Source organism: Aotus nancymaae, unplaced genomic scaffold (genome assembly GCF_030222135.1).
Source record: "Aotus nancymaae isolate 86718 unplaced genomic scaffold, 86718_ANA_hifiasm-v0.15.2.pri h1tg000008l, whole genome shotgun sequence".
In the NCBI taxonomy this organism is placed as follows: domain Eukaryota; kingdom Metazoa; phylum Chordata; class Mammalia; order Primates; family Aotidae; genus Aotus; species Aotus nancymaae.
The window spans coordinates 54995737-55012967 of record NW_026988419.1 but is presented as its reverse complement, the minus strand read 5'-3'; the positions used below and the strand labels follow the sequence as shown (position 1 = coordinate 55012967).

General features: G+C 32.6%; 1 protein-coding gene across 4 annotated transcripts in view; it reads left to right on the top strand.

The window, feature by feature from the left end:
* Positions 1–17231, top strand: part of ATF2 (activating transcription factor 2) — a 103765-nt gene that overhangs the window by 38332 nt on the left and 48202 nt on the right. For 2 of the 4 annotated variants that reach the window (XM_064373334.1, XM_064373337.1), the window contains exons 5-9: positions 8221–8317; positions 11387–11505; positions 11646–11774; positions 14836–15014; positions 15606–15720. In XM_064373334.1, coding sequence (XP_064229404.1) covers positions 8221–8317; positions 11387–11505; positions 11646–11774; positions 14836–15014; positions 15606–15720 — 639 coding nt within the window. The remainder of the gene's footprint in view (positions 1–8220; positions 8318–11386; positions 11506–11645; positions 11775–14835; positions 15015–15605; positions 15721–17231) is intronic. The other 2 variants (XM_064373335.1, XM_064373336.1) reach the window with 2 other exon arrangements.

Genomic DNA, 17231 nt, shown 5'->3' with positions numbered 1-17231 from the left:
GACCATAAATTGTAAGTAAGCATTATTCCTTTTCATTTAGTTTCTTTAGGTGATATTTTAAATTAAAATATAATTGATCTACAATAAACTGTATATTCTTAAAATGTACCATTTGATAAGTTTTAATACATACATACTCATAAAACCATCAGCATAATCAAGATGGTGAACATGTACATCACTCCAAAAGTTTCCTCATGCCTATTTATAATTCCTCTATCCCACCTACCTTTATCAATTACTGGTCTACCTTCTGTTACTATAGATTTGTTTGCATTTTCCAGAATTTTATATAAATGGAATCATATAGTATGTACGTTTTTTTCACTCCACATAATTTAATATTTCTTCATGTTATCAGTAGTTAATTCCTTTCCACTGAGATACTTCATTATTCCATTGTTTATCTGTTCATCTACTGATGGATATTGGCTTACTTCCATTTTTTAGTTATTATAAATAAAGCTGATGTGAATACTTGTGTGCAAGTCTTTGTATGGACACATGCTTTCATTTCTCTTGGAGGAATTCATGGGAGTATAATGATGAGATTATCTGATAGGTATATGTTTGACTTTTTAGGAAGTTGCCAGTCTGCTTTTTTCATGTGTTTTTTGGACATTGGTATCCCTTTTTGTGAAGTATTTTTTTAAATCTTTTGCCCATTTAAAAAAATTGGGTTGTCTTTTTATTATTGAGTTGTAGGAGTTCTTTATATATCCTGGATACCAGTCCTTTGTCAGAGGTTTCTTTTTTCTGTGGTTTGCATCTTAAATTTCATAATAATATCTTGATGAACAGATGTTTCTAATTTTAATGAAGCCTAATGTATTAATTTTTTTTCTTATGGTTGTTGCTGTGACTCATCTGAGAAATTTTTGCTTGCCTTTAGGTTATGAAGGTATTCTCCTTTGTTTTCCTCTAAAGCTTGCTGTTTCATTTAGATTTCTCTTTAATATTGAATTAATTTTTGTGTATAGTGTGAGATAGGGATTGAAGCTAACTTTTAAAATTATGGATTTAGATATCCCAGCATAATTTTCTGAAAAGATTTTTCTTTCCTCATTAAACTACTTTGGCTCTTTTAATGAAAACCAAATGATTGTGTAAGTATGGGTCTGTTTTGGGGCTTTATATTCTGTTCCACGTATCATTCTGTCAACTTTTATGCCAGTACCATACCATCTTGATGACTGTCGCTTTACAGTTAGTGTTCCAGTCAGTTAGGGTAAATTCTCCAATTTAGTCCTCCTTTTTTAAGATTGTTTTGGTTAGTCTCTTAAGTTTTAGTCATTCTGGTGAGGGTATAGTGGTATCTCATTGTAATTTTGATTTACATAATATTTAATGATATAGAGCAAGGTAAACATAGGAGTTATCAGGGTTAATGCTATTTTAGATAGATTAGCAAGGGAATGTGTCTGAGCTGACATGACATTTTAACAAAGACACAAAATACGGGAGCAAACCTTATATGTTTCTAGACTAAAGGAGCAGCAAACGTGAAGGCCCTAGGGAGGGAATGTGTATGGTGTGTTTAAGAGCAGACACACGACTACTGTGGCGGGAACATATAATGATCCACAAAGAGAAGGTTAAGAAATGAAGTTAGAGGAGATAGAATAAAAGACATATCCTATGATAAGGTGTTTGGATTTTATTCACTGAAGAGTGAAAAGCCACTGCTCAGGTAACAGTGGTCACAGGAAGACAAGAGGCTGACAGCAGTCCAGCAGTCCAGGTGAGAGATGATGGTGGTTTGGATTAGGCGGTAACAGTGGACACAGAAAGAAATAGACTAATTTGACATACATTTTGGAGATATAGTTCATATATTTTTTTTTCTGTAAAATTTAGAGAGCTAAAAACTACAGTATCATTTTCTTTGCAACTAGAATTCTGCATATGATTTTAGACTTCACCAACCAAATTTACTCTTTCTTGTAAATCAGATTTACTTTAGTTGTTTTTTTTACTGTTTTTTGTTTTGTTTTGTTTTGTTATGTTTTGTTTTGTTTTTCTTCGAGACAAGGTCTCACTCTGTCACCCTGGCTGGAGTGCAGTAGCATAATCATGGCACATGAAGCCTTGACCTTCCGGGCTCAGGTGATCCTCCCACCTCAGCCTCTAAAGTAGCTGGGACCACAGGTCCACACCACCACACCTGACTAATTGTTTGCTTGTATTTGTTTGTTTGTTTCTTTGTTTTTTGAGGAGGGGGCAATTTGGGTCTCCCAGTCTTGCCCAGGCTGTTCTCAAACTCCTGGGCTCAAGCCATCTGCCCACCTTGGCCTCCCAAAGTGCTGGGATTGTAGACGTGAGCCACTGTGCCTGACCACTTTAATTTTTGGATGTGGTACCAAGTTAAATGGAAAGAGAGGTGGTATTACTCAAATCATCCATTTTGCTGGCTTGGTAGGAACAGACAGCTTGATTCTGTAATCCATGAATTACAGCTAATACAATATGTTTCTAGGGCCAGGCTTTGGACAAAGACTAGTTTTGACATTTTCTAGATATCATTCTTGGAGCCTCAAACAAGGCCTTTCCTGATTGTCTTCTGCTTAAAATAGCTAGAATGGTTTTTGTGATTGACTTCTTACTAGTACACTTGCCATTTTTAATAAAAGCATTACAATTAACTTAGAAAAATTGATTGCTCAGCATTAGAATTTGTGTATGTACGTATATCATAAGGAATTGTTTCTTAAAAGACCTCTCTAACATTATATGTGAAAAACATGAAGAAGTTAGAAAATTATTTTTTTAGGTTTCCTATTATTAAAGGAGTTAATACTCACATTTTCCCATCTTCTGATGTCTGATAATTATTTGGTTATTTTTTTACGTTGTCAAGGTTTGTAATACTTGACATTTTGTCTTATCTGTAATTCCTATATTTGCTCAGTTTTACTTTTGTATCAAGATAGTCTAGATAGAAGGGTGAGAGCTAAGCTTAGGGCACCTCCAGTGTTTAAAAGTCAGAAAGAGGAGGAGAATGTAGCACAGAAGGTTAAGAAGCAGCAACCACTAAGGAAAGTTGAGTCATGAGCGCTAGAAAAAATATGTCAAAGTAAGAGAAACAATATAGTCATATCCTAGATAGGATAAGATGAGAATTCAGTATTTACTATTAGATTTAGAGACTACGATAAGAGTAGCTTTCAATGAAGGGGTACTAACAACAGTGTAATTAGAGTAGCTTGAAGAGAGAAAAGGATGAACCAGAAATAGAGACATTATAGGGCAGCTCTTTCTTGAGAGTGTAGCTAAAGGGAAAATGAGATACAGAGCTTCAGTGTAGGATTGAAGATGGAGGTGTTTTGCATTTTAAGGTGGGAATATCACAGCATATTTGGCAATGCAGAAAAAGGGACCATTGCAGGAGTGGGGTCCTTAAGCAGCTAGGAGAGGATGGGATCTAGGTTTATTTTAAAAGAAAATTGGGACGATACTGCATATCATCAGCATTTTGTGTATTAATTGAAAGCATGGCTTTAGGTTGCTATTGCTAGAGCATGTCCCATGATTTACTAATTCCACTATTATGAACTTTAATTTTGGTATCATAAGCAACGTTGTGATGAATAGCCTTCTACATAACCCTTTGTATATGTCCCTAGTTTCTTAAAATACATTTTTGGAACTAGAATTACAAGATTAAAATGTATACACATTTTTAAGGTTCTTCATATATATTGCCAAATTGTTTTTTAAAGCTAAATAAATTTTTTATTCTCACTAATAATTGAATGCTTAATTGTGAGTCTTTTTAACATTAACCTTTTGATCCTGAGTATTATTTTGGGGGGCCTGTATTTGTTCCCTAAGATACTTAAAATAATCTCTTTGTAAGTATTACTGATCAAAATATAACCTGGCTGCTCATCCATTTGTCAAACTCTTGCTGAGAATAGAAATGGTATAATCTCTCTTTAGATTGAAATAGTATTTTCTAGGAACTACCTAGTAACAATCGGTTTTAGAAGCACCATTTTGCAGGTGATAGTTCGTATTATTTTTGTCACTAGTAAACAGTGACATTATTCTGAATTTGAGTTTTAGCTTTAACACAGTGGTCCTAGTTAAATTTAAGTTTTCAAATAGTTTTTTACAATTTAAAATCTATTTTGGTAATGATATAACTTTAAAGAGAGACCTATAGAAATGATTGCAAAGTTTTAACTGTAGACTCTTGCTATTAAATCTTTTCTTGTATACCTAAGTTACTCTTAGGTATACCACATGTCTGTTAATTTCACTTGTTTTAAAGTGATGTTCCATTGAATTTAGTAAAAAAGACAGTGAGATAATTTAGCGAAAGATTCATTTATCATTGTTACTCTTCCATATTATTGGTAGTATCTTTGTTTTGGTGTCTCTGTCATTGAAAAGTGTTTCTTTGGTAGAATGTTTACACATTTTAAGCTGTTTTATAAAGGAATTAAAGATTAATTTTATATTTAGTCTAAAGTCTCAATGGAGGTATATGTGTGAGAGTATATGTGTGTGCATGCACATATGCATGTGTGTGTGAGAGAGAATATATCAGTGTAACATCCTATTGTTGTTCAGTAGTCCTTAAATTGGTGAAGAAAATAGTGAAATGAGCTATTGGCCCAGTGGCTTGAAAACTTATTTATGTCTATCTTATATGTTTAAAAGAAATAATAATATATCATGGATATGAGTGTCTGCATTAACTATAGAATGCTTGATTTGAAGTTAATTCTGGTGAGAGTGGTCAAGCGTTAGTAACACAGATTTCCCAGATATCAGAACTTAAATTATTATAGAAGCAACTGATTTACTTTCTTCCCATCTAACAGGTTACTCTTTCTTTTTAACCATTTTTTTTTTTTTTAAGATCGAGTTTCACTCTTGTTGCCAGGCTGGAGTGCAATGGTGCAGTCTCGACTCACTGCAATGTCTGCCTCCCAGATTCAAGTGATTCTCCTGCCTCAGCCTCCCGAGTTGCTGGGATTACAGGCGCACGCCACCAGGCCCAGCTAATTTTGTATTTTTAGTAGAGACAGGGTTTCTTCATGTTGGTCAGGCTGGTCTCAAACTCCTGACCTCAGGTGATTTACCCCAACCTCCCAAAGTGCTGGGATTACAGGCATGAACCACCGTGTCCAGCCTCTTTTTAACCTTTTAAGAAAGATGGGTACTTACCCCCTCCAAAAAAAACACATTTTTTCACTTTTTCCATTGTTTATTGAGCTATATACTCAAGGTTGTAGTCTTGTTTAACAAAATACTTGTGTTTTTGTGTATATCTACAGTGTTTTGCATTGGGGTTGTGCTTTGAAATGCCTGGAAGAATACAATTTATGAATTCAGTATATTGGTATTGCTACTTAAATATATTTTAGAAAACTCGTTTTTAGAATAAACTTTAATTTGGCTGGGAAGGCAATTCATATAGATTCTGTAAAAAAATTTTATCTTAGCTTGTAGCTATTTTATAAATATTTGTTGAATAAAGAATGCATTTCCTTCATATAAAACTTCTGGTGACTGCCTTTTGACAAGATTGCCTTTTCACACTGTCTTCTTAAGTTTCTTGTTAAAAATAATAAGTTTTCTCAGATAACCAAGGTCAAATTCACCTGTGTCAATGCCAGTTTGAGTGCATTTTGTCCTTTGCAGTGTTGCTGTTCCTGTATATAATTAATAGTGTTATATCATCAGTAATTTCTTTATAAATCGCATTTAGGCAAATTTGATCTGTGGATCTTACATGATAAATACATTCCTTGCATTTCCCCTTTTAATACTCATATGATCCTAAATATTTGTTACTTTCCTTCTGGCCACTTCTTTTCACTTAGTATTGAACTTAGTGCCCTTTCATATGTTTTGTACGAGCATAGTGTTATTTATTCTATATGTAGTTGTTCTTTGATTTGAATATTTGCAGTCAAACTAAACCAAGCAAAGAAAATTGGGAGAATAAAAAACATTCCAACTTCTTATCTATTAATTTGTTGACTTTGCAATTTTAAAATCTGGGACCTGCACCAAAATTCATTCATTCACAAATGTTTAATGATTGCCTTCAGTGGAAAAGCCACATTGTGAGGTTCTTTGGAACATAAAATAAATCTTTCTTTCAGATGCTTTTAGTGTAGGACATAAGACATATACATTTAAAACAGCAATGCAAAGAAAAAAACATAAAATATTAATAATGTCAGTACACCCTGTAGATAGGTTCATTCTCTGAGAACTTTGTTATTCCTCAATCTGTCAGAAGTACCACTGTTTTTTATTTCCCCAAATTTGGGAGAGATTCTTATAATGAAAAAGCAATAGGAAGATAGTATCTGGGTGGGGAAAAGTTTGGTTGTAGTCCCAGTGCCTATAGTTGGTGCCCAGTAAATGTCTGAAGAATGAATGAGTAAGTCAAGTAATGGATGTGTTGTTGCATCTGAACACTCCCCTTCAGTGGTAATACAGGCAGGTTCTGAAGAGGGTTTCTAAAATAATAGTTTTCTGTTGGTGTGTGAAGTAATCCAAAGACTGTGTGATAAAATGTAGCCAGATTACTCACACCTGTAATCCCAGCACTTTGGGAGGCCAAGGCGGGTGGTTCATGAGGTCAAGAGATCGAGACCATCCTGGTGAACATGGTGAAACCCGTCTCTACTAAAAATACAAAAAATTAGCTGGGCATGGTGGTGCTTGCCTGTAATCCCAGCTACTCAGGAAGCTGAGGCAGGAGAATTGCCTGAACCCAGGAGGCGGAGGTTGCGGTGAGCCGAGATCGCACCATTGCACTCCAGCCTGGGTAACAAGAGCGAAACTCCGTCTCAAAAAAAAAAAAAAAATGTAGCCAGATTAAATTGAAGTTGAATTCACCTTAAGGAACAGTGGTTTAGGGTCTTGTTTACCCCCCCTTAGACTGATAGTTAAGATTCAACTATTTTACTGTAATGAATTCATTCCTTCAATTAGCATTTATTGAGTACTTACCATATGCTAAGTTTAGGGAGCGCAGCCTACTTAAAAGGACAGACATATGAAAATATCAGTAAAATATTGTGATAGCTGCTATAACCAAGGCATTGTGCAACACATGGTGGGGCACATATGAAGTGGTTTTCACCTCTACAGGCAGAGGGATAGTGGGCTGGGCCAAAGATGTTAAAATGTTAAAAATGTTTCATTATTTTACATTGTTTTTAAGGTAACCCTAAAGCTACTATTATTAGTTGCATGAAAGGATGTAGTAAATTGAGTAGGGGAAGGAGACCACAAGAGATGGAATTCATTTTGATGGTTTGGGTAAACCAAGTTCAAGTATATATATTTATTAACATCCCACTTGTATAAAGAATGAATTGAGGTGTGACAATTTAGCATTTTAAAATTGTTGCTCTGAAATAACAAAAAGTTCCCTATTTTCAGTTATAAATGTTGCTTAATGAGCATCTTCAAAAAGGTTGATATTCAGACATAGGAGATAAACAATGCATTTATTATGTTGTAATCATAAATTTTACTTTGGCATGCAAAACTTATCCAAGTTAAAGGTAGAAAAAATATACTGGATAGATAGCTTTAAAAATAAAATATTTTAAAAATAATTTTGCTCCGTTTTTATGTAAGAACTCTCAAAAAAAATTATTTTGGCTACTTTGAAATTTTTTATTTTAAAATGAGCTGATTTATTATTGTATTGGTTGCTGTTTCTTTGCTGGATTAAAACAAAGGCATTCTTTTTTTATGTGGTAACATAAAAATCGGATTTATTTCTTAATTTTGTCCAGGCATAATACTTTTATAAAAAAAATCTCTTTTAAAAAGTGGTAAGTAACCTTAATTCTAGGTAAATATTAATACTATAGTACTTCCTTGAAAAATCATTGTATCATGGAGTATAGTTTCTCATATCATAGGACAAGTTAATGATGGTCTATTTTTAGTATCCAAATGAAATTTATATAAAGTTTCTTTGCCTCAGATTTTATTTTTAAATGCTTATGTGACCTAGCAATATATCAATATTCCTTATTCTTGAGTAATGGGTTTCTCTGTGATTGTTTGAAATCTAGCATGCTTATCTACTAACAATAACAGATTCTTTTATAGTTTAAAAACTGCTATTTCACTGTTAATGGTGGTTTTACATGTTGTGGAAATGAATTTCCTAATCATTTTACTTATTTGATCAAATTGAAAATCTTAACTATATTTTAAAACTTTTTGCCACAGCGTTTTACCAACGAGGATCATTTGGCTGTCCATAAACATAAACATGAGATGACACTGAAATTTGGTCCAGCACGTAATGACAGTGTCATTGTGGCTGGTTAGTATATGCTTTTATTAATAGCTTATATACATATTTCACCTGGAATGTGCACAATTTTTGTGTATTCTCTGTAAATAATATAGTCTGGTGATATTCCAATGACTTCATTTATAGTAAATGTTGGCAACATGTATTTTACCCATTACATTTTCATGTTTCCTTCTGACCATTCGTTTCACTTCTTTGTGTGGTTTTCAAATATAGATTCCAATGTCGATTTTATGTGATTTCATTAGAACTCTGGGAACATTCATATCATCTACAAAGTTTACATTTAACTAATTGAACTAATGTGGTATTTAGTCAGTGTTTCTTTTAGCTATCTTGTACACCTGACTTACAAGGCTGTGTGAAGATAGAAAATGATCAAGCTTCTCCTGTTGCAGAAAGAACAATGAGCAGACTTGTTCATTAGAATTGTTTATATTTCTTTTCAGACTAAACATCTGTATCAGTAAAATATTCTCAGTAAAGAGGCTCTAATTTCAGTCAATGCCGTTTTTGTGTGTTGACACTATGAACGTACAGTATCACCCAAGTAGATGATTATTTTTCACTGTATGTGAAAAGAAAAACCCAGTTCATACGTTGGTTGATTGCCATTTCATGATGTATTAGCTGCCCTTTTTTGGTATTTAAATATATACACACACACATCTATGTATATGTACATACATGCCATGTATAATTTTGCTACTTTTTTGGTATATTTTATGAGTAAGTATTGTGATAAGAAAACAAAATTGTGTAAAATTTCAGATCTTTTGTGTCATAATCACAGATTTACATATCATAAATATTCAAATTAACTCTAGATTTTTCTTTTCTCTTATAAAGCTGGTTATATATCATGTAAGTCTGGAATTACACCCAAATACTGTTAATACTTTTAAATTATTAATTAGTATAGAGAACAAATTGTTCTGTGCAGTGTTTTGGATAAATACTAAAGCAAATATTCGGTGGTTTTTCCTCTGCTTTCAGTGTTAAAATTTTTGTAATGAAGAAATTGAAGGTAACAGAAACTTAATTTATCAAAAACAATATATGTAGGAAAAATGTAGGGGAACTTCCAACATATCTTCAGTTCCATAAATAAAAAGCAGAGAAGAATGAGATATGCTTTTTTTTTGGAGTATTATACATTAGATATTAAGAGCTAGAACCAGATGAACCAACAAGCAAAATAGCAGCAACCTAGAAAGTTCACTCCCTTAGGCATGAAGCTCTTTATTTCTCTGAAACTTTCTGCCTTAGCACAATCTCTCTTTGCTTGTAACTTTTTAACTCAAATATGTTTTGAAATTGGTTTCTAGAAATTGCTTTCCTGTCTGATCACATTTAATGCCGTAGAAAAATAGAGCATGTTCAAACACAGTACTTGACCATTTTTTTTACTAACATATGTTGAGGTGAATAGGTTAACATTACTATGTAAATAAAATGCATGATGTGTGTTGTATATTTTTGGTGATCAGTAGCCATATGCAATCTGCATATTAAATGATTGTGCCTATGTTGACTTTTCTCAAGTCTGATGGTTCTAGTAATCATTGATAAAAGTGACTTATGCTTATGTATTTTATTTTAAGATTTTTCCTCTCTTTAACATAAATTAAGAGCCTTCTAATGAGCTTAGATTAGATGGAGAAACCCTTTGGGTGTGAACAGAAGAGGCAAAATTAGATTTGACTTATTTATTCAGTCATGATGGATTTAAGCTAATACAAGTACACTGGTCCCTTACTATGTGAATTTTTGAGGTCTTTGGGAGGTGGGATTAAGGGGTGGGCTAAAAACTGGTAAAATTATGGTATAATAGAGTCTTTCTAGTAATACTGATATTACTAACCTTGCCTGAGACAGGCCTGTATTATGTCTAGTTATGTATTACAATTAGGTCATTTTAGTGTTAAATGTATTTGTACATAGTGAAAATACTAGTACTCTGGGTATACATGTGGGGGCAAAGATAAAATAGTAAGTAATGCCCTTTGTGGGGATATAATAGTTAACAAATATGTAAATTTTAATTTTACAAAAGGAAATATGAGTATTTTCTCTTAAACTAACAAGAGTCTTCCTTAATAGGAAGACTTTTTCACTTAGGTTAGATCCCTGTTATAGCCTGTAAAATGGGTGCTCTAAAATATATTAAATGTGAATAGAATTTGAATGTGCTACCAACTCAAATCAATATAAATAGACACCTTTGAAAAATAATAACACTAAATAGGCAAAATTTATAAATTTCTTGCTTTTCATTCAGTGTAAACCTTATCTGGCATTTTTTTTTGCCTTTACATGGACATTGAGTACATATGTTAATGTACATAGCAGGAGTACGTATTCAAGTAAAGTTGAAATGTTTCATGTTATAAGAAAGTAGAGTAGACTGTCTCTCTAATCCCCAGGAATTAAGCTAGAGCATTCTGTAGGCATGTGACTCACGCATAGCCCTTGTACCTAGGTGCTTGTAAAATACATTCAATTAGAAAATTAGTTTCAGTAGATAGTGGTAAAAAGAGGATTTGTTGTTTCAGGACTCTTACTTTAACTTTTTTTTTCTTCCTTATAATATTTTGAATTACCTACTGAAGATTCTGTTTAATCTTAGTTTACTTTCATAATAGAGTATGAACAACTAGTGGAAGAGCCAAGTTAAAGCAGATATACATGCTCTTATCCTAGTCTTCCCCAAATTTCATTTATTTAAATAATTGTAGCTTTTAATAATGTAAATTTTTAAAAATTCTTAATACTGTGTTAGATAACAATAGTTTATCTCTTGAGTAGAGGATATTTATGCCATTCTATTCAGAGAGAAGGAGTGGATTAAGGAGCAAAAAGGACTTCTTTCCTACTTTCATAGTTCATAAAGTTGGAGGAAATAGAGAGTACAACAAAAATTTAACGAAATTTTGTTTGCTTTAAAGGAAGAGGTCTTTCCAAAGAGATAATTAACAACTGACTGAACCAGTCCTGCTAATTTGTTAACTTAGAAGCTATATTTTAGAGTCTTAACATATTTAAATATGTATGATTACTTCTTGACATTTATTTCAGATCAGACCCCAACACCAACAAGATTCTTGAAAAACTGTGAAGAAGTGGGTTTGTTTAATGAGTTGGCAAGTCCATTTGAGAATGAATTCAAGAAAGCTTCAGAAGACGACATTAAAAAAGTATGTCATAACCATGAAATTTAAAAAGAGTACTTCTGACAGAAAAGTAATCATAGTATATACTTCCTACTTTTAAATTTTAGACATACTGACTGACTGTATTTGAACTTGTAACCTTTTCCTTATTGTTTGAATTTTAGATGCCTCTAGATTTATCCCCTCTTGCAACACCTATCATAAGAAGCAAAATTGAGGAGCCTTCTGTTGTAGAAACAACTCACCAGGATAGTCCTTTACCTCATCCAGAGTCTACTACTAGTGATGAGAAGGTTAGAAATTTGTAGAAATACAAACTAAGGGGGAAGAACAGTACCCAAATAAAGTTTACTATTTAATCTTCATAAGATGTTAATGTATTAAATTTTACTTCATTCATTGTCAGCTTGCAGCAATTTTATATGTGAAAACCTGTCAATACTCAGATATTTCGGGGTAAGAAGACTGCAGTTTTATTGTACACAGAAAAATTATAGGGAGATTAGTCATATTAGATAAAACTTATTTTTAAAAAGATATGTAAATTTATAAATTTAACTTGATTTTTCTGGGTTTTGCTACTTTAGCTACTTTTATACAGTAACAGCTTAATTAAGAATCTATTCAAAAAATTAGTTGAACAATGGTTTTTTTAGACTTTTACAGAATTAAGGGACTACTTACACATTCTCAGCAATGGATCTTTTTGCTAACAGCAATTGGGATGATGATGATAATAGCTTGAATACCCAGATAATCTGGGACCACCTGGGCTACAGTTGTGTGTTGAATAACATTATTATGGGAACTTCTTGATCACTTTTTTGTTCACAAGCACATAGAATAAACACATATTTATTTGGGGGTACCATGCAGGACACAGCGAAGAAGCAGTGGGCCACATAAAGAGGCAGTGGCAATATTCTTTTTTAGATTATTATTCTAAAACCATAACTTATTAATGGACTTCTGTTATGGCAGAGGAGCTAGAAAGAAGGAAATACAGAAAAAGCATCTTTTTGCCTAAGAATAAATGCTTTGTTTTCTGGGTTTTTTTTCCATTTTCTTTTTCTGATTTTAAAAGTCCATTCTCATTATTCTTCTCTAAGAATACAGAAAAATGAATAGAAAACAAAAATCACCTATTAGCACACAATTGAATAAGAATTACTGTCTTGAAACATTTTTTCTAGATATATGCATTTATACGTACAAATATATAAGTGAATAGTTAAATAGGATAGATGGATACAAAGATCCTAGCTTCATTTTATGTTGTGCTTTAGACACTCAGCATTAATGATTATTTTCCATGTCCTTAGAAATTTCCCCAAATCATAATTTTTAATGGTTGTACTTTATTTTATCATTATATGATATGTATTATGTTATCCTGGTTTTTTTGGACATAAAGGTTGTTTCCACATTATCACAGTTATTAGAAATGCTTTTTAAATCTATGATATAAATCTTTTCTCCTAGGGAGTATTTCGTTCTTTTCACACTTAAGAGCTTTTCATTGTTCATGGCTGCTTCAGCATCTTTTAGGAGTATTCCTTCTTTCTGCATTCCCCAGTCATTAGGCCCTCCTTGAGCAAGGTATACCATATGAAATTGTTAAAAAAAAAAAAAATCTGAGGTTCTTCTTCTTTTTGATTTTCTTCCTAGGTGATCTCATCCAGACCCATAATTTTAATAAACATCTACATACTGATGACTCCCAAATTTCTGTGGACTTAGGTATCTTACCAGATTGCCATATTTATATCCAACTCCATCTTGACATTATCGTTTCTATGTCTAATAGACCTCTTAAATTTAATAGATCAGAATCAGAGTCCTTGATTCTTTCCCCAGTTTTCCCCATCTCAGTAAATTTTCTCTATCCATTTAGTTGTTCTAGCTAAGAATTTAGGGATCATTCTTAATTTCTTCTTTTCTTTTACACTGAAACTAACAGCATGTCTTATGAGACCTGAATCTCATCCTCTATGGCTGTATGCAGTGACACCACTTAAGCCCAAATCATCATCTTTTGTTTGGATTATTAACAATTACTCTCTAACTGGTCTTCCTGTTCTACATCCAGTCCATTTTCTATAAGATTACTTTTAATATATTAAACATGTCACCTGCTTAAAATCTTTCAATAGTTCGCCATTGTGTTTAAGATAATTCATGCTCCTTGGCATAAACCCTCTTTGATCTGGGCCTGTCTACCCATCTCTCCACACCTCATGCCTGTCTGTTTTGTTCATCAAATATTCTAAGCTTTTTCCTACCTCAGGATATGACATATGATATTGCTTCCTCCTCCCTAGAATGAAATGCTCTCTTCCTTATCCTTTATTAGTTCAAATGCTGTTTTTGCAAAGAAGTAATTGCCTCTTCCTCTCCCCAGGCTAATCTTTCTTTATTACATTGCATGTATTATTCTGTAACACTTAACATTTACTGCAATCTGAAATTTTCTTGTTTATTTTACTTGTTTATTGTCTCTTCTCACTAGTCCTTGAGAGCATAAGTTCTCAACTTACTGAATAAATGAAATTACAATAGTACTAGTTTATCCTTCTTCCTATGTAGCTTAATAAGATTTTGATAACTGGCAGCTACAGGCCAAAGCAAAGAACACAATAGACCCCATTTTTACATTGACTATTTAAGGAATTCTGGGTAAAATCTTTTTTATCTTTTTGTTCTCTAATCCATAAAACTAGAGGAAATACTATATTTAAGGTCTTGGCCGACTAAGAAATTCTGTTTTCCTAACTTGAAAGAGATCAGTAATTATTTATTTTACATTCAAGATATCAGTATTACACGGCCTTTTGATATTGGGAAATTATTGATATAGAAGAAGTAGCTACCTGAAATTAACAAATATTTGTATTGCTCTAAAAATTCTTAAGTATTACTGTTAATTAATTTGTATCAACCATAACAGTCTCACTGGACCTATTTCCTCTTCGTACAGTATAATGAGGGAGGAGGACTAAACAGTCCTTTCTGGATTTTAAGTTCTGTGATTCTCTGAGAATGGATTATATTTTTATTTTTTATTAAAATTCTAATGGAATCATAGCCAAGTTGCCCAATCTAACTTATTTCTGGATTGACAGGAAAACAAGTTGTACTAAAACAAACAAAACAGTCTTTTAAAACTAAAATGTTAATTGGACATTGCATTTGAATCTTTACAGCTTTTCTAAAATGTTCTTTTAATTAATTTTAGATATTTGCTTTTAGCAATTATTCTGTAGATGCTTTTAGAAGTGTGTTACATTCTGTTCACTAAGGTACATGAATTGATTTGTATTTTTTAATGCCACCCTTTATTTCATTGTTAAATAGGAAGTACCATTGGCACAAACTGCACAGCCCACATCAGCTATTGTTCGTCCAGCATCATTACAGGTTCCCAATGTGCTGCTTACAAGTTCTGACTCAAGTGTCATTATTCAGCAGGCAGTACCTTCACCAACCTCAAGTACTGTAATCACCCAGGCACCATCCTCTAACAGGCCAATTGTGTAAGTGATTCAGGCCAATCATTGAACATATGTATGAATTAAGTTTGTTTAGTTATGATTTCTTCCTAGGACATTTGATTATTCAAATTAAGATTTTAGTTTTTTGTTTTTTTTGTGTGTGTATGTGTGTGCATGCTTCAGTTTTTGGAAAAAGTACTTGTATAGTCTTCTTTAGTGTAAATGTTAACTAATAGAATGGAAGATAAATACAACTAAAATATAGAATGTGAATTTAAGATAGTTTTATTTTCATGCTATTTCACACAAAATGTAAAATTACTCCGTCACCAGATGACATTTCTTTCAGTTCTTACTGGTAGCTCCTAAGATCTCTCTGATGAGAATTTGTCTCATTTTACAAATTGGAGATTGTCCTAAGTAAATACATTACTTTTCTCTTCTTTTTTTAATACTGCTATATGGGTTATACATTTAAGATGCAATTAAAATAAATTTTGCCGTTTGCATTGCTGTGGTTAGAAAATTTATTTTTAACTGATATGATTATAGGAGTAAAACTACTATTGTATTTTTAAGAGATGGTTGGTATGAATCTCTTTTTTAAAATTTCTCTTCCTTTGTTTTTCTTAGCCCTGTACCAGGCCCATTTCCTCTTCTGTTACATCTTCCTAATGGACAGACCATGCCTGTTGCTATTCCTGCATCAATTACAAGTTCTAATGTGCATGTTCCAGCTGCAGTCCCAGTAAGTTAGAAAGTTAGACTATTTAAATCTCTATCGCAAAACTTATCTTTGTAGTCAGAAAATAAAGTTGGCTGCTTGACTGGCTTACGAAATTGAATTTAACATAATATTGATTAGCAGTGAATAGTATTTATTTGTTATTATTGTAATAGCATTAAAAAAACATTCAAGGTATAGTTATATTTTCTTCCCAAAATCTTAATTGTTGTCTATTTTTTTTTTTATACTGAGAACTTCTTATTGAGCCCATTTCAATTTGACTGGACTTGTAGAATTCAAATATTAACACAGATTTCAAATTTTAGAAAGATATTTATACTAGAATGCTTGTCACGTAACGCTGTGACATTTCTATTAGTATGGGAATTATTTATGAAAACACACTCTGAATTTTTGTGATCAAGTAGGGTTTGCAGAATCTGATAGCCCAAGCATGTTAAAATCTAAATGTTGTAGAAAAATAATCTCCCACTTTCCCTGTGAAAAGACCCCCAAAAAAAGTTTTTTGAGGGGCATGCTAAATATATATAAATTTTGAAAGATATAGACAAAATAGTTAAATATCTACTTATAATATTTAATAGTTTGGCCAGGCATGGTGACTCATGCCTGTTGTAATCCTAGCATGTTGGGCGGCTGAGGTAGGAGGATGCTTGAGTCCAGAAGTTTGAAACTGCAGTCAGCTATGGATCCAGCCTGGAAGGCAGGGCAAGACCCTAAGTCAAAAAAAAAAAAGTAATAGTTTAATGAACATTTAAAAACACATTGTTTGGAATAATGTGTATTAGAAAAACTACTTTTTTCTTACTCATATTTTATAAAACATTTTTATTCAAACAAACTCTTCAAATATGTCTTACATTCAAGTTTTCATCCTGAGAACTTTCCACTTTTTGAGACATCTAGCATAGTTTCTTGGACACATTATTTTTGTTTTCATCTTAATCATTTATAATTTATCACTTTTTGAATGTCTCTATTATTCTCTTCCTTGAAATCTTACACCAAGAGTTAGATATTTATGTAATAAAAGGATGTTTTTTTTCCCTTGCCTTCTAAGATGCATATTACCGATCAGTACAATGTAATCATTTACTGTGTAGCCAAAAATTATTTTTAGGCCAGGTTCGGTGACTCACGCCTGTAATCTTATCACTTTGGGAGACCAAGTTTGGTGGCTTGTTCAGGAGTTCAAGACCAGGCTGGGCAACATGGCAAAACCCCATCTCTACAAAAAATAAACACAAATCAACCAGTTGTGATGGAAACACCTGTAGTCTCAGCACTCAGAAGGCTGAGGTGGGAGGATCACTTGAGCTGGGAGTTGAAACTGTATTTAGCTGAGATTATACCACTGTACTCCAGGCTGGGCAACAAAGTGAGACCCTGTCTCAAAAATAATAAAAATAAAATTTATTTTTAAAAGCTTACTTACAGTAACATTCCAACATTTTTGGTGAGATTATCCCCAAGAATATTACTAAAATTAATGTTTGCTATTTATATTTTCT